The sequence below is a fragment of the Sebastes umbrosus genome, chromosome 9 (assembly GCF_015220745.1).
Source record: "Sebastes umbrosus isolate fSebUmb1 chromosome 9, fSebUmb1.pri, whole genome shotgun sequence".
Taxonomy (NCBI): Eukaryota; Metazoa; Chordata; class Actinopteri; order Perciformes; family Sebastidae; genus Sebastes; species Sebastes umbrosus.
The window spans coordinates 7,321,072-7,339,744 of NC_051277.1; the positions used below are offsets into that span (position 1 = coordinate 7,321,072).

The 18,673-nt window shown below is 38.2% G+C and overlaps 1 protein-coding gene and 1 long non-coding RNA gene across 9 annotated transcripts in view; one reads left to right on the top strand and one right to left on the bottom strand.

Annotated features, from left to right (window-relative positions):
* Positions 1-14,397, bottom strand: part of rab28 (RAB28, member RAS oncogene family) — a 34,095-nt gene extending 19,698 nt beyond the window's left edge. The window contains exons 1-4 of one of the 2 annotated variants that reach the window (XM_037781081.1): positions 13,954-14,397; positions 7,294-7,390; positions 3,472-3,560; positions 866-995 (exon numbers count right to left, since the gene is read on the bottom strand). In XM_037781081.1, coding sequence (XP_037637009.1) covers positions 866-995; positions 3,472-3,560; positions 7,294-7,390; positions 13,954-14,028 — 391 coding nt within the window. In that variant the 5' untranslated portion in view covers positions 14,029-14,397. The remainder of the gene's footprint in view (positions 1-865; positions 996-3,471; positions 3,561-7,293; positions 7,391-13,953) is intronic. The other variant, XM_037781082.1, reaches the window with a different exon arrangement.
* Positions 1-18,673, top strand: part of LOC119494876 — a 241,928-nt gene that overhangs the window by 184,791 nt on the left and 38,464 nt on the right. For all 7 annotated transcript variants that reach the window (XR_005208318.1, XR_005208314.1, XR_005208313.1 and 4 more), the window contains 2 exons: positions 882-1,058; positions 16,938-17,014. This is a non-coding gene — a long non-coding RNA (uncharacterized LOC119494876). The remainder of the gene's footprint in view (positions 1-881; positions 1,059-16,937; positions 17,015-18,673) is intronic.

Below are 18,673 nucleotides of genomic sequence, written 5' to 3' on the forward strand. Positions count from 1 at the left end.
ATGAATAGAGAAAAACTCAGTCCGGTAAATATAAGATAGCTAGAGCTGTCAATTGATTCAAATATTTAATCACAAATTAATCACACATTTTTTATCTGTTCAAAATGTGCCTTAAAGGGAGATTTGTCAGGTATTTAATACTCTTATCAAAATGGGAGTGGGCAAATATGCTTACTTTATGCAAATGTATGTATATATTTATTACTGGAAATCAATTAACAACACAAAACAATGACAGATATTGTCCAGAAACCCTCACAGGTACTGCATTTAGCATAAAACAATATGCTCAAATCATAACATGGCAAACCGCAGCCCAACAGGCAACAAAAGATGTCAGTGTGTCAGTGTGCTGACTTGACTATGACTTGCCCCAAACTGCATGTGATTATCATAAAGTGGGCATGTCTGTAATGGGGAGACTCGTGAGTACACATAGAACCCATTTTCATTCACATATCTTGAGGTCAGAGGTTAAGAGTCCACTTTGAAAATGGCCATGACAGTTTTTCCTCGCCAAAATGTAGCACAGGTTTGGAGCGTTATTTAGCCTCCTTCACAACAAGCTAGTATGACATGTTTTGTACCAATGGATTCCTTAGGTTTTCTGTTTCATATGATGCCAGTATCTTCACTTCAGCTTTGAAACTGAGCCCACTACAACCTAAAAATCGCAAGTTGCGTTAAAGAAATTAGTGGCGTTAAAATGAATTTGCGTTAACGCGTTATTATCACGTTAACTTTGACAGCCCTAAAGACAACCTCATTTCATTTGCAGCTACTTAGTAGAAATGAAAATTTCCAAACTTGATAGACACAACTAAGTTTTTTTGGTTTGTGTGTTTTACGTTTGTGTTATTCTCACTTTTGTTCCCGATCAGGGAGATGACCGGCTGGATATCAGATTCCTCGTTGGCCTTCTTCAGCATGCTGAACCAATCCTCCAGATTCTCAAAGCTCTGGTAGTTGGTGATGTCGTAAACCAGGAGAACCCCCTGTGTTGGAAAAACAGAAAGGAACAACACAGTCCTCAGAGCTCACCTTTACATTCCCTGGAGGTGAGTACACCGCTTAATTTCATTCATTCACATCAACTTGAGCAATATTGAGGAAGTAAGGGAACAGTAGGTGGCACTGCTCCTCTTCTTAGAGTAGGGGACACACTCACATAGGAGGGGACACACTCACTCACACATAATCTGAGGTTCAGTATGTTATGATCTAGGTAAGACTCTGTTTGTACATTAACAGTTCCCAGATTTGTAAGAATCTGGTGCAGAATAGAGGAGAGATTTGGTTATCTGCTATCTGAGCTAATGAATGAAGGCTGTCTGCCTAGAGACATTCTCCTCCTCCCTATGTAATCCTCAACACTGCAGAGACACGCATGCAACAACACCAGAGCCATGTTTGAGCAAACACTGAGGCCAGAGAAGAGCTGTTTACATGGACATATAAATTAATCATAAAGAGTAAACACAGACACAACAGCTGTAGTCATTAATCAAGACGAATAATCACATAGTTTAAATATCTGCCATCGCTGCTTAAACTATTTCTAAAGGGCGGGAAATTAAACGTGAGGGAAAATGTCTGTACTTTTACTGCATGATGCAACACGACTGAAGGGGTTTTCTGCTGCTTTTTGTTCGGCGGACACGCACTGTCACAACACGCGAGGTCGGTGACGACAGCTCGGGCCTCTGACAATTACTGCGAGTTTCTCCCGAACAGCCATGATTGATTACAGGACGCACAGTGCTCAACAATAGGTGTGAAAGTTCCACACAGCGCTGACGAGAAACTAAGCAAAATGGGTTTTTTTGCTTGTGAAGGAGAGAGACAGTAAAGGAAGTGCTGCAGACGTGGTTAACATACAGTACACACTATCGGCACAATCTAGAGCAAAAAAAAACATGTCACTTTCACTATTTTAAAGCCAAGTAGATTCATGGAATGGAAAGGAGCCTCCTACTAATGTTTATCTAGCTTCTATAGACAAACATGACAGGAGTGTGCTTGCATTATAGCTAGAATATGGTGACAAATGTTAGATGTGCTGTAGTTCGGGTCTCAGATGAGACAAAACACGGTCTTTAGGTAGGCCTCTTCAAACAAGAGACATACTGGAGGTGACAGATAGCACTCGTCTATAGCAACGCGGCTACTTGTGGACGCTGATGTTGCTGACACATATACAAACTATTACGACACTAATTACAGTGTCTGCAGAGAGCTCCGTTGACAATGTCAACACATTGTTCAGTTTTCCACAGGATAAGCATTAAATGAGAGTAAATGGATCAAATTAGTAGTCTATTTTTCCTTCACTCCTGCATGTATGAGCTATCAAATACTGGGCATTACTTTTAATAATTTCAGTTTAAATTGCTTTAAAGTTCAATTATTTACAATTTGGGATTCGGGAAGTCACGTCAGTCAGTTCAGGTCATAATTCCCTCTCTATTATTTATTCTATATTGCTGTGAAAACATATTCAAACAACTGGATTTATTCAAGTTTATCGCCAAAAACTACATTTTTACAAGATTACAATGATGACATTAGAATTTACCTTCGCCCAATAATCTTTTTTTACTGAATAAAGCCTGAACCCTAACTCAATGGAACCTCCATTAACGTTAGCTGTTAGCTCCGTTATTTAGCCAAGCAAGCTGCTAACAGCTAACGTTAACTAGCTCTCATCCTGCCGATTTCAACACAGATTTGTTGTTCACAATGTGGCATTATCAGGGAAAAAAATAGGGTGCGATAGTGAGTTTACAAACACATTTTCTATCGTCCCCAGGATGAGAGAACGGCGCTAGTCTCAAGCCTTGATCCCGGGTACCTGCTGCACTGTAAAAAACGAGTACCGTCACGTTTTTCAACAATTTTGGCGTCGACTTGGTACCGATGTATCGGTTATCGGGACATCCCTAATTTGGGGGCAGTAAAAGCGTACATGTAGGAATGTGGTTTCTGAATATTTTTAGTATTGACCTATAGTGTGCAGTATTATCACAAATTGTAACAACTCAAAAACAAAAAAAGTAGAGATGCACTGATTTTTAAAGCTCTGTTGACCTGCGACGCTCACTGTGAATCCAAATGACAGTTTATTATGATTTGGCTGCAGAGGGAGGGAGTGGCTGGCTCTGAATGAAGCTGCCGAGGCTGTAATAATAAGCCTGAACACAGTCACCAACACTAGAAACTAATTCTTCCCGTGCTTCCTTTTACTTTGTCACAAGCATCTACAGTGGTTGGTTTGTAGCTCTACGTGTACATTTCTTATCCTTCCTGAGGCCACCGGAGTCAAAGACAGTTTGTCTGTTTGCTTCATATTGGAGGAATAGTAGTTTAGAAAACAGGAGGAAGCTGCAGCACAAACCAGAGATGCATATATGATTGTTAGGCAGAGTAAAAAAGTAGGATTTAGTGTGAATTTGTGCAAGTGTGTAATCTTACATGAGCTCCGTATACATATTTATCCAGCATTTTCCCTCCTAACGTTTGGCCTCCAATGTCCCACACCTGCAGGGTCACGTTCAAGTTGCCTACAGAGGAGAAAAGAGACACAAACTGACATTTAAATGACAAGTAGGCATAGATGTTTCAGAGTTCCCACTTTCTTTTCTTAAAAATCCCTTTGTGTGTTAACAATGGCATATTAAAAAGAGCAAAAAGGGATAATGCTTCAACTTGTGGGTTTCCAGTCTGGATGTTTTTGTCCTTTTTAATCATTAACTTTGTTTTAACAAAGCTCATAACCCTGAGGAAATAACGAGTCAGCTGTGTAACTGGAGCCCTGTATTTCGGGTGAGCGATTTCTATAATAAAAGTCCACGTTGTTGATATACATAATGGAAACAATAAATCAGCAATTAATCTTTCGTGCTAAGCGCTTTTGCCTGGCAGGTCACCCACACCTCACATCCAAGAATATCCAGCCCAAAGATTGAGGGGGATGAATAGGTACGCTTACCCTCTAATTTAAACATTCTCAATACCCTGGCAGAAAAAAAATCTGACTTCTTATTAGGCTGGAAGAGCTATTTGCATGGTGCCATATCCTGCCAAGTTGGGAAAGTGAGGAGAATTATGTGCTGTTAAGGAAAATAGCAATAATTAAACACAAAATGAGAGGAAAAGAAGACTCTTGTCCTCATGCCTGCGGAGAGAGAAAGAAGGAGTGAATGAGAGGGAGAGAGAGAAAGACCGGCACAAAAACCAAATCCAAATAAATATTTTCTTCCTCTGGAAAATGAAAGGGGTTGTTGAAAAAAAAGAAAAAAGTCAAGAGGAGGAGGGAGGACCAGACAGCGAGGAGTTTATGTTGGTGTGATGAGGGCCCGGCGCTGGGCTGGAGCGGCGATGGGGAGCAGAGCGTAGACTGTGGACACGGCTGGACGACTCAACCCCTTCATAAGTCCCCTTTTTAAAGCGAAGGAAGGAAACGCTGAGGTTCACAGTTGCTACATCTAGACTATACAGTGTCAATGTAAAGCTACATTGAGGAGTGCGATGAATAACGGTCCCTTGGTGTTATAAAGAGCCATCCCCACCCATCCACCAGGCCTGGACACTATATTTATGTTTCAAAGATTCACGCTGACTCGACAGTGCTGACATTTTTGTGCTTATGCTTGGCGAGAAGTAGAAACTGCGATTGTGACCCCAATAGATGAACCTTAAAACTGATAACAAGGTCAGGCAAAAGGGCATGTTGATAAGATAACTGTCCTGTTAGGGGCCGTTCACACATGCTGCGCTCCGAGATAAAAATAGTTAAACTTTTGGAACACTGCAGCGCGCACCGCATGTCATGTGACAAGGAAAACCAATCACAGCCAGCAGATATATTTTCTTTCTTCCGTAAATATCAGTATATGGTAAATATGTGGAGGAGAAGTTGAACATTTAAGTGCAGGGCTACCCAGAGCTTTACGAATTGTACCACCGATTTTACTTGCTTCACCCTTTCTGTCTAAGATAGGGATGCACTGATCCGACTTTTTCCGTCTTAATACCGATAACACCTGGACTTTGGGTATCGGCCGATACTTAGTACTGATCTGATACCAGTGTTTAATTAATAAGCTGTATGCCTCACTGTGTGGAAGTGACTGGGATCATTCATTTATGTGTAAGGAAACATCAGGTTTGACTTAAACATTGCTTTTTTTAACTTTGGAAACAGTAAATGTGACGAATAAATACATATATAAAAATTTACGGAATTGTTATTTATTGTTAAAATAATAAATCGTATATAAGCAACTTGGTAAAAAAATCTTCAAAATTAACAGGTTTTAGAATTCAGGTGTAAAACTTTTTAGTTCAAAACTTAAACAGGAATTGAAATTCCAGTATATAATGTATATAGTATATAAACATAGAAATAAATTCAATAAATCGGCCCCATTGTCACAATACCCACCCCAGCTATTTGGGTCAGCATCGGCCCGATATCCAGTCCAGTATCGGTATCGGTGAATCCCTATCGTCATCGCAGCACGCAAGTTTTGGTTGCTTAGTAACAGCAGGCGCAACAGTAGCGCAACCTCCGAAGCACCTTGGATAAAAGGATGAAAGCGGTACGGCTGGCATTTTCCGCAGCATGTGAGTGGCCCCTTAGTGTGACGTGAAGTGGATGCAGACAGCAGCAGCGTCTGAAAGTTGGAGAATTTATCAAGTAAACTTCACCTCTAGTCAATCCCCTTCACTGCCTGCACCCCACTGGCTTGGCAGAGACATCTGGAAGAGGTATTGTTATAAAAAGCACACACAGAGGAGGCTGTTGTGTGCCAGTCGGCCTCGCCTCACCTCTCCCTGCGTTGGAAAATGTACATTAAGTTTGACAAGCTGGGCCTTCATGGTGAGAGGGGCCAACGCCGGCTGTAGGCTACTCTCCCCCCCGCTGCAAAAGACCCTTACAGCCCCATAGAGACCCGCACAACCTCTCCAATACAAGGCAGGGTGGGGGTCCTAACGAAGTTTGGGACCACCCAGCTCGCAGAGCCACCCTCCTCTTCATCAGCTCATCAACACCCAATTCCCCAGAAAATGGGCCATTTAACAACTCTGCCGTTGGACCCAGTGTTGTTGCTGCCCCCGTGATACAGACACTGTGTTTAAACAAAGGTTACAGTTTAACGCTGCAGAGATCAGTGATTATTCAGGAAAGAAACTTACTGGAAAGAGAAGTCAGACGATTAACAGCATTTGTTCGAGTTCGCATTAAGACTTTTTCGAGCCCAGCCTGTGCTTTTGGTTGGCTCTTTTCATCCCGACTCCACCACAACATTTTTGGGGGTTTAGTTCTCCTAAGTCTCATAAGCTGAAACTGACACAAAATCAAAATAGAATCTTTCAGCCAACTCACAAATCAGCACAACTTTTACTTTTAGCACTTAATTTGCCCTTTGCTTAATGTTGTTTTATTAGTAATGAAAGAATGGAGCCACTTTGCAGATTTCTGGAGCTTAGGTCTTTGGCAGAGTTTTAGAAATGTCATTTAAAATGCTGAAAATCCCCATTTCACATGGTAGGAAGTAAAAATGGAGTGCTTTCGTCTAAATATAGCAATAGTCAATAAACATTTATTTTACAGATCTGAGGGGGATACAGAGTGTGGCTTTATTTCTGCTGGTTCAACATAAACAAATAAGAACATGAATGTTTTATGTGGTGCAGGACAAAGATCAGTTGAACTTGGGGGATCAGCGATATGGATATAAAATGTTAATGTATTTACTCTGTACGCTGCCCACAGAATTATGAGCGAGGCTCGCCCCGTTTGGACATAAGCTGTCCATTGGCCTTGTGGAGTTAAAAAAAAAAAAAAAAAAGTGTGCTGTTTGCTCTGCAGAGAAGAGCTTTCAGAGTGAATAAGCCTGAGAAGTGGCAGACACTCTACAATGAGGAGCTACCAGAAAAGACACATTCAGCTCCCGAGTTAACCTGAAGAACAAATTCTGCCTGGAAATGGTCGGACGGGAAAATACGAGCAGCGCCAGAAAATATGAGGAATAAAAATATGACAGAAAGTGATGGTGGAAAGACAACAGGCCTCTTTGTTAGACTTTCAATTCATATTCTGGATCTTTTTAACACTGATAATGGAACGTACACACAAACATCCAAACCTTAAGTCTGTCTGAGTAGAATCTTGCCAAATACATATCCTCAATATTTTACTGAATTAATAAGTCTGCCACGACGTGTTTGTGCAGCACGCGTGTCCGTGCTGAATCCGAGAGCTCCCAAAAGATTACGAAGGTGTCTCACCTGGAAGGCTTATTCTCTTCAGAAAGAAATCCAGGCCGATGGTTTGTTTGTACTGCTTCCCAAAGGCCTCCTGTGAAAACCTGGTGGCGAGTGATGTCTGAAACAGAGAGACAAAGCGAGAGACACGGTGAACAAGCGCCAGAACACCCCTGCGGCAATCAACACGGCTGAAAACATGTAATTTAAAGCAGTTAAGTGAATTAAAAAGAAAAAACGCTTTCAGGATAAAGGAGAATCCTCGATTCAGTGCGTAGTATTTGCCGATCAAACAATATTCACACATTTATGCATAACATAAAAACCAAGTCAAAATCACAGCGTGGCTCAGGGGCAAAATGCAAGATGCTGCAAAACTCCTTCCAGAGAAAATATACAGTGTATTAAAGAACTTCCTGAAATAGTGATATTTGGGTGGTGAGCAGAAGTAGAATGCCAAAGTAAGCTTTTTACAATATTTCATTTAATATTCCTAAAAATACAAGCGTATAAGTTAACATATCACAACACTTCGATGTGATTCTTTTCCATAATAGCGCCATAATTCTTAGGCGATACAACCTTGACGTATGACCTGTAGGAAATTCATTTCATTACTACAAATCCATTTTAAGCACCTTCAGAAACTCTGTGATTGACTGAAAGGTGCGCTGATGTAACCGTCTGCCTCCTCCCCGCCGTCTCACTACTCAGCCACGGCTGTGACAGTGAAAATCAACGTGAATTACAAAAACAGGTGTCGGGAGTATGTCATGTCTACAGACTGCAGACCTAATAATTGCCACAAATTATAAAACCTCCATCACTGTCACTGTTGTGTTTGAGGAGGGGAAAAAAATAGCATGTTAGGGGCTCTCCTGAAATCCATGGGAATTCATAGCGCAGGCTCGACATGCCAAGTTTAATTCATTTTGATGGATGAGGATAGGAAAAAAAATGAAGTGCTGAATGTCTATTAGCTATCTTTAGAGCAGTGTGCTTACATAAACACAACAGACGAGTGAAGCAATGGGATTCCCTGAGTGTTCATGTGGCAGCAAATGCATTTTAATGCGGTACTTGCCACTCACCGAGGGTTAGAGGATTTCAAACTAAATTCTTTCTTTCAATCCACTAAGCTTTCACTTGAGCCTATGTCCTTATCTAGCTCCATTCAGTCTCAGAAAGTTTAGGTTTAGCCAAATAATGCTTCAAATAAGACTGGATTCCTTTCTATTACTCTAGGGAACACACAATCTAATATAGGGGAGTAGGAAAACCTTTATCATGGTTTACCCAAATCTTCTTCTCTCCTTTTTCTTCTAAACAAGAGTCTGATTTGTCATTGTGGACGCCACCTTTAACATCAAATCTTTATGTTTATCCCAGCTTGGAAATTTAGCACTAAATTTATCACTTTTTAATTAAATATTTTGATTAAACCTACAGAATGTGTAATCCTGGCTTTAATCAGTAGCTTTCTTGATTAACATGTCCTGCAGAATAAAGTTTTATTCAACTAACTCTTTTAAAAGTTCAGCAACCTACAGACCTTTTTAATCTGAGCCTGCAGATCTTTCAAATTACTCCAGGGAAGATGCCATCTATTATAAGTAGGAAAACCCTTATCATGGTTTACCAAAATCTTCTTCAAATAAACTGATTTGTCATTGTGGATGCCATCTTTAATATCAAACCCTGTGTTTATCCCACTTTGGATTATTGAATGTGTAATCCTGGCCTTTACCAGTGGCTTTTTTTGATTAACATTTCCTGCAGAATAAAGTTTTATTCAACTAATTCTTTTAAAAGTTCACCAGCCTACAGACCTTTTTAATCTCAGCCTGCGGAGCACGTCACGGGCTCAAGACTGACTGAGAAATTACTAGAGGTGACTGACGCAACAAGGAGAAAATCGGCCATTTAAGTAGCCCAAACAATCACTGACAACACAGGAATAACAAGCTCGGACAGCAAAAATTTATTCCACATGCTCGCGTTGGCCTAGTCGGCCATTTGTCTTGGCATTCCAGTAGCTTGGCTTTCCTCCCTCAATGTAGGCCTTTTTTTCCAACGTACAATTGGAACTAACCAGCGAATGTAAAAGCTGGCGTAATCCCGACACTCCAACAGAGAACAGCACAGGGTCACCAGTGATACCAATGCCGGGAAATGGGGGAAGTTCTACTGAAACAAGAAACTGGGAGAGAGGGAAAAAAATATGGCAAGCTGACTACGTCCATGTGATGCAACTCAGATGAGAGATGCAGTGCATTTTTGCAGCATCGCATCAAAACTGGCTCTTTATTCTGCTTAAACAGTTGAGACAGATATAAATGTTGGTATTCCGATGACTGTAAATAGCACTGCTGGGAAGCAGCGTCCATTAATGTGCAGGACCTGCACCTAAAGCACCTTTTTAGAGAGCAAATATTCAGAAAAACTCAGTGACTTCTATTGAAAAATAGACCTGTGTGTAAGTTAGGCCTTACGAGCCTGGCTAAATGCGAGACCCCATATTTTAAAAACATCTTGCTCAGGTGGACAAGCCTTCCCACATCTCCCTGTATTTCTGAATGGACAACTAACCACAAGCGAAAATACCACCGAACCTGCCGTCCAAGAAAAACTGATCCGATTGCAATTTGCTCAGCAAATTGACATTAATAAGGGGGGAAACGGCATTCAAGATGTCAGTCAGTGGTGCCTACTCAAAATGGGGGGCAGGGCTCCTGTTTTCTGCCCAAAACAGACAAGCAGGTAAGTCATTCAGACAGTGACGAGCTGACACCTGGCAGCAGTGTGAGGACGGTTATTAATGTAGCGTATCTACTGGGAACTGAGTTGTGTGTGTTCTCTGTCCCCCCCCTAAAAAAAAAAAGTAAATGTCTACTCTCCAGAATGAGAACATTCATTTTTCTCATTGGGTCTCACCATTACTGCTACATTCATTTTCTTTCTCCCAGAGGAAGGAGAGATTAGTTACGAAAGGGGATGTGTAGCTGAAAAGCACTTGACGTCCCTGCCTTACATTCACACTCATTCAGTCGAGGATTGGAGATGCAGTGAAGAAGAACCATAGCTGGATCGTCATGACAACCTCCTTGCTTTGCTGCAACTGATTGTTTGGTGTGACTCTGAAAATATTCCACTGTTGTGGATGTGAGTGAGGCCTTTTTAATCTACATCTTTTATACTATATCAACATACTGAATGATTCAGTCCAGTAGTTCTGAAAGGAAGATAGAGACAATGCACTGAATAAAGGTGTACTGTATGTGTTCACAGTTCAGACATTCATAAAACTAAGTCTTCACATTTTATTTTATTCTAAACATTTCTCATATGGGCTGTCCAGACGTAATTTTCTTAAATGGGGCCTCTCTCTGGAGCCAAATGCATACGGGGGTCCTTGGCCAGGAGAGGAGAGGTACACTGATGGAAAACAACCACCAGCTGCAAGAGCCAGGCTAAGAAACTGTCTGTATAATACTGTACAGTGCAGTGTTTTACCCCCCCAAGTTCACTGAGCAGTAGCTGCAGCCCCAAAGTGTACGACAAATGTAGGGACTGTGAAAATGAATCATCCAGCTCCTATTTAAAACTATTAAAAGAAGCATTTTATTTTAACAAACCAGTCTAAGAGAGAAAATTTAAGTTATTATGTGTTTTCGTCCAAGCTTACCTTGTTTTCGGTTTAATTTTAAGTCTCTAAAAGCAGGCTACACATCAGTGGTGAATTTAGTCGGGCTCATTTAAATGGGCCCCGTTTGATGAGGCAGATAAAAGCATAACAAAACGACATATCATTTCTTCACAGTGTAAGCCTTTGTTGTCAGTTATTATAAAACCCAGCACCACCGACATGCAGCCCACAACTACATTCAATAGCACATGCAACGTGGATTAAGAGCTGGGTAGACTTAATAGGTTTAGAACAACAGATCTGTGCCAGACTTAAATCCATAATGCTATCTTTGAGACGTGTCCATCAACTTTGTAAAACAGAAGTGAGAAAAATGTTTTCTACAGAAGTACTTTAGAAAAAAATGTGTACATTTTCATTTTGCCTAAGAGCAGTTCTTGTGCTGCATGATTTGTTTGTCTACTAATCCTAACATTCATCTTGAGTTTAACTTTACCATGCAGTCATTACAATCAGTGTGATTAATACTAAGTTACTTAAGTTGCTATTTTCAGTCCACAATGTCATTTTAGGAATATTATTCCTCCATGTTCTTTATCAAGTGCTTAGATTTAGATTTGTTTCTGTATTTTCTCATGCAGTATTATACAGTATGTATAATGTCAGACTTTTTGTCATTAAACCACCACAGTTTCTGTATGACGTTAGAGGTAACATTGGTTGCCAAAGATTTGCTAATTTAGTTAACTCATTTTGTTACATTCCTTAATCTTATATAAAGAAAATGGCTACTCGTACAGTAAAGGTAAAGTTAGACAGTAAAATGAATATAATATCAGGTTTGCTGTCCACTTTTAGCATCACTTCCCATCCATGTCTCTCACTGCAAACTATACTAAAAGTGAGCTGCAACTCTCCAGCTGAAATCTTATCAACCTCCATCCACCATACAGACTTTTTGTGTCCTCCTGGATGTCTGCTCCTTTAGGTTACAGCTGAAATAACCAACCAACCTGTTGAATTACATGAGGTCAACAACATCGGAATTCCTTCAAACAATTATTTATATCTATCTGTACAAAAATGTTTTTTTAAGTATGACTAGCACTTAGAACTGACCATTTTGACAAAAGGCTCCACCATTACTCCTCTTTTTTGTTGAATAATATGGTAATAAAAAATACTGTCACCCTCTCCCTGCCTGTCCCTAGTGCTATTAACAACTGTGATATTATTCAACACTGTGCATGACCATAACACTAGAGGGTCCAGAAACGGTCAGCTTGTACTGCCTCGTTCTAGATCAATTTCTCTCTGGAATAATTTGCCTCAAAGTCTCTGCTTTATTGTTGGTAATTCAATGTTAAAAAAAATCTAATTTGATCTAAGACTGTAAATCATTTGCTGCGGTGGCGTTTGTATGTTTGTTTAGTTTGGTATGCTATCTCAGGTGTTATATCTCGAGATAGATAAGTTTTATCTGTATTTATTCCTACGGTTTTTATTTGTGTACTTGTACTTTGTATGATATTTTAATGTGTTTGTATGTGCTTATTATGGACCCCATGAAGATAAGCTGGTTGCTATGGCACCAACTTATAGGGATCCTTAATAAAATCTAAATCAATATAAGGTTTCCAAAGCTAATGAGTACGTTTTTAAGCCGGAGGAAGGTATTCAGTTAACAACAAACAAACAAACAAACTAAATCAATAAACAGTGTTTGTATGTTAGACTAGTATCACAATCCATGTACGTTGAACTGTTGATAGTGATAAACTTGGAGTGCTAAAAGGGAAAAAATACTATAAAATGTATGTTATATTGTACTATGACTGGGGTCATCCATATGTTCCAAGGGTCTTCATTGTAAGAGATTGGTCAGGGCTATCTTCACAGTTCAAATTATAAAAGAACAAAAGGTGATGGCCATTTTAAATGCAGTTTGAATGAGTAAAAATAACTGTCTGGCCCACACATTTGAGGGCATTGGTTTTAAAGAGTCAGTAGGTTATTAGTTGCAGGTGGGTGATTTCAACATATTGACCCAGGGAAACATATTGAACATTTGATTTTGGGAAAAAGCATTACTGAGAATATAAAAACCCTTTGAAATGTCTCCTTAATGTGTCATATTATGAGGATATTGTGCTGAGGAACATGGATACGCTCCTCTGTCGCTAATGCTTTTTTGACAGTAGTCAGTATTTACAAGCAAGCTGGATATCTGAGCCACATATCTAAGATATGTATTGATGTTGTAGTAATATTGTGCAATATCATTTTCCACTTGTGCAATTTTGTTAATAGTTCTTGTTTTTTGCACTATATCCCCTTTGCTGCTGTACACTGCAAATTCCCCCACTGCGGGACTAATAAAGGAATATCTTATCTTATCTTATCTTATATTGTTGTGTCCACTGGCACTGTATTAGTGATTAACCCGTGGAGTCTTAGATCATTTGAGTTGATATTTGGCATTTAATTTTGTTTTAAGATAAGATAAGATGAACCTGTATTAATCCCTGGAGGGAAATTCAGGTGTCAAAGCAGCAACATCAGCAAACAGAGTGAAACACAGGAGAGGTAAAGGTATACAAAAATGATAAAAACCATAATAGAGCTATAAAAGATACAGAGTGAATGGGTGAACATACATAGTGTGTACAGTCCATCAATACATACATGTAGTATGTAGATATGTGCAGTGTATAAAGTAGTACATGAGTTATATTTAATATGTATTGTACCTTTAAACGTCTACAGCACTAGACAAACCTAAAAAGCTTCACTGTGTCGTAAAGGGTGAGAGGAAACTCAGTTATCAGCTAGTTATATCTTATTAACTTGTATTGCTGTGATTGTTAGCCTCGGATGTTGCTAGCTAACAGCTAGCTAGGCTACAGTAGCGTCGGTCGCCATGGTGACTGCAGACAGGATGTCAACAGCAGGAGACTGACAGACAATAACACACACTGTCTGTGAAGAAGACTTAATTCAGTTTGATGTGTTGAGTTGTGTGTCTGTGATGGTCTCACCTTGCCACAGGCTCCGTCTCCAATCACTACTATCTTCAGCTGTCTGTCCTGGCTGTCCTCCTCAGAGTCAGACATGATGCTCTAATGTCCTCCGACTGGACAAACCGTTATAAATACAGTATATGTACTGACGGGTTGTCTGTCTGTAGCTCTCAGGCTGATCACTGATGGATTAAACGAGGCTTCAGTGGGCAAGCAGCCGACGCCATTTTGACTCTAACTAACACAACAACACTGCTGCTCCGCTCGGCTTCATCATCATCATCTTCATCCACCGGGCTGCCTCCACTGTCGGTTATAACGCAGACGAACAGCTACTGGAAACACACTATATGATCAGTAGTCGCAGTGCAGCTCTTTATCTTCACGGTGAAACGGTCAGAACCGGAAACCCAACAGTCACCGTCCGTCGCTGGTTGAGTCCTGTGTGTGACGCGTTGCCGTTGCCGTGGCAACAGAGGTCAAAGTGTGAGAAGCACGATCCAAAAAAATGTGTTTAAAGTAACTATTTACTCAACTACTATACTATTTAAGTACAGTTTGAGGTACTTTACTTGAGAATTTACATTTTCTGCTACTTATACTATATATACTGTATATATACACATATACAGTACACTGTATATGTGTATGTATATATATATATGTGTGTGTATATATATGTATGTGTGTATGTATATATGTATATATATGTGTGTATGTATATATGTATATATATATGTATGTAGGCCTATATATATATATGTATGTATGTATATATGTATATATATGTGTGTATGTATATATGTGTATATATATGTGTGTGTATGTATATATATATATGTGTGTATGTATATATACAGTATATGTGTATGTATATATATATATGTGTGTATATATGTATGTATATATGTGTGTGTATGTATATATATGTGTGTATGTATATATGTGTATATATATGTGTGTATGTATATATACAGTATATGTGTATGTATAGTATATATATGTGTATATATATATATATATACACATATATATACTATACTTCCACTCTGCTACAATTCCAGGGGAAATATTGTACTTTTGACCACTAAAACCACTTAAATATTCAGAGTTTACACACAAAACATATGATCAGCTTATTAATTATGATGTATTGCCATATAATCAACTAACAAACAGTTTATCATAGCAGTTAAAAGCTTCACTTCGACCATTCACACATTAAAATGCTTGCTTAAACACGTTCATGCATCAGTAATAATAATACAATAATATATAGGCCTATGTAGCCGAGCAATGTATAGCCTAATATGCTGTTATTAATCAGCACCATTGTCACTTTGCCATGTAATTATGTCTCCAAATGCTCTTGTATATTTTCTTTTTTTATTTTATTCTTACTGTATTTAGTTTATGCACCCCTTATTATTTATTTCTGTTATTTTCTTATACTTATACTTATGTGTATTTATTTCTGTCGTTGTACTGCTGCAACAACCGACTTTTCCTATATCAATAAAGTTGAATCTTATCTTATAGAAGTATCAGAATATAATGTATTTTTATAGCCTAGTGTGGCATTGATACTTTTACTTGAAAAAGGGATCTGAATATTTCCACTGTATATGTCTTATTTAATATTTATGATAACATTTTTTAAATAATTAATTAATCTCTCTCACACACAGCCTCTTACATAGGCTGCCCCTTTATTCAAACATATATAGTATGTTCAGTCCATTTTCTGGAATTCCCATTTACTTCCACAAATAGACTTGTAGACATAAATATATTTAATAAAATATGATTATGTTATAGAAGATTTATAATTTACTTTCAACACCAAACTGCATTATGCTTTACTTGTCCTGAAGGTATCACCTTCTGGGCTGTCTTTCATTCCTTCCACACACACACACACACACACACACACACACACACACACACGCACACACACACACACAAAGTCTAAAGAGGGTCAACAGACACTTAAAGCCACTTTAAGGGTTCTTTTCTCTCTTAAATCCTTATAGACTGCGTGATAATCAACTACTCAAAGGTTAACGTTATTCCTGAGGCATCCTAATCATAGATAGATGACATATTTTATTTTTCCACTGCTGAATTCACAGCTGAAGAGTCCTCCCAGTTCACCACAGTTTAGAAGAATATCTTACCAGCTGTGTAATGTGATAGATGACATGCTGATGTATTTACCAAATGAAGTATGACTATTATTGACAAATTTAAACTCTGGTCTTGGACAAAATGCCAAAGCAGAATATTTTAATACAACTATTTTGTGACATACCTCTCTAGTGTATTTGTAAGTTATTCCCAATCAGTTCAAGACTAAATGTTTCATATGAACGTAAACAAAATGTAGTTAAATAATCGTGATTCAAGGTTGAATTAGTTTCTACATGACCTGTTGCCAAACACAAACTTTAGTCTTATTTTTTATTAAATCACGGTGCATGTTTCTATAGGTAATTTTCAGTTTGAAGTCCAGAGGATTAAACATACTTTGCACTAAAATGTATCCTTTAAAAAAATACACAGTCCGTAAAGTAAGAAATGAAAATAAAAATAATTAATTATGAAGGATAAACCTTTGTCAATGACCTTGAACTCTACAGTCCTCTCTGTCAAATCTGGCAAAGAGGAGGATTTGGACACAATCATTTCACCATTAAAAGCTATTATCTATAACATGTGGAACATGTATTATAATATCTCACTGTATACAACTTTTTCTCAACTGTGTGAGCTGTAATTGAAGTATGATGTCGACCAAGAGCTATTTACTGTATGCACAAAAAAAATAATTCAAAGTTTTCTTGTGTTTTACCCCTTTTCACTTCAAATCCCCAAAGTCCACTCTGCTACTTCTACGTCTTCATGTGATATGTTTTGTAATATTATTCTGTAAAATGTGAGCTGCAGTGCTTAACAAGCCAAAGGTTGGATCACGTCTTTCACTCTCTCTGTTTTCTCTGCAGGATGTCGCTGCAACATGAGGGACGCAGAGGAATTCACACCTGGAACACTTTGAAGCAGGTGGCAGAGAGTCAGTCAGGTCAGTGGACTCCAACAGACTCATGATGAGGGTGGGATTGACACAAAGTTTGGGAGGGAAATTAAGACTAATTGTTTTTAAAAGAGGTAGAAACGAACAAGGCGAAGAGAGAGAGACAGAAATATTATGTCAGTTCTTATCGCTTAAATGGAGAAAATGTGTGATCCCTTCAGGGACATAAAATTAAAAAAAGACAAATGGATTAAACACAAATTAGTGAATTCATTTTCCTTATCATAATTAACTGTATTATATATTAGGCTCAATTGTTCCACAAAACGCACCGAAACTGAGAAAAATCATATTTTATGATCATTTTTATGGTGAAATTATCAATATTTGAGACAATGGCATTGATATTTTCAATATTACCTATACGGGTTCTTTCGCTTGAAATAACCTATTGATGAATAACGTGTGCAAATAGACACCTTATAAGCGTAGTAGCCTAAAGCACTATACAACATCGTGGTGCAACATAAACAATATTGTTCAAACATATGAAATCCAACCTGTGGGCACGAATTTAAACACATTTAGATATCTGTCTATTTCTATTTTAGGCCTATCTTTAAATGTTTTTGTTTGATTTGATGTTTAATTGGACTCAGTCAGGTTGATGAAACAGGCGTTACATGATCTGAAGGTCCAGGGAGAGAAATATTTTATTATCGATTTAGGTTACTAAAATGAATTACCTTAAAGTAAATTAACCTGTTGAAATATTGCAAAAAAAGATCTCATTGTGTGATCGTGTCACTTTAATATATCTCGAAATTACCTCAATAAAAAAATAAAATAGTTAGAAGACCTTAGCCTATATAAAAAATAACTCATATTTGAAGAAATAAGATTCAACGTTTTGTCAAATGGACAGTGTAATTTGATGGTACACCGTTAACCTAGTTATATTTAAAGAAGACATCCGGGTATTTTGTAATTCTATTAACTTTCCCAACTTTCTCTGAAAAAAAGACACAAATAAGCATTAAGCAGCATCTGTTTGGTAGAGTATAACTCGGCTTTCTAGGCTATAACGTGTCAAATAATGTCTATTAAATGCCAATTTTCTATAATCAATAACAACTGTGCAGACTCTCTGCAAAATAAAATAATTAGTGTTCAGTGAAAGTGAAGAGCAAGCTGCTGAATTGCCCAAAAACTAACAGGAGCATCAGTTTAGACCAGAAAGGAGGAGCTCAGGCGTGTAAACTCAATAGAAATCAAATAAAAAAAAGAATATGAAGATGAACAAAATTTCCGTTGGGAAACTCCTCATTTGAGCAACTGCAAGAGTTTCTTTTTTTTCGATATTATAATTCCCCAACTCCACGCTTTGCTCCAATGAAGATTAAAATAATCTATAAATTGTTATACAATATAAATTGTTGAATTTTTTGTTGAATAATAAGAGCACAAATAGGTTACTTGTGCGTAATTGATTTGGTAGACGTAAAAGGGTGCAGATAAAATACATATTCTGGAGGAGTTTCCCTTTAAATATATTTTTTTTTCCTGAGAAAAAGTCAACATATGTTTTACAGTCACAGCCTAAATACAATAAGTATATTTCCCACGCACACTTAAATTATGAAAAAAGAAAAGAAATAACGGTGAGACGCTGTGATGGTAAATTCACACCGATGGGGGTGTTTGCAT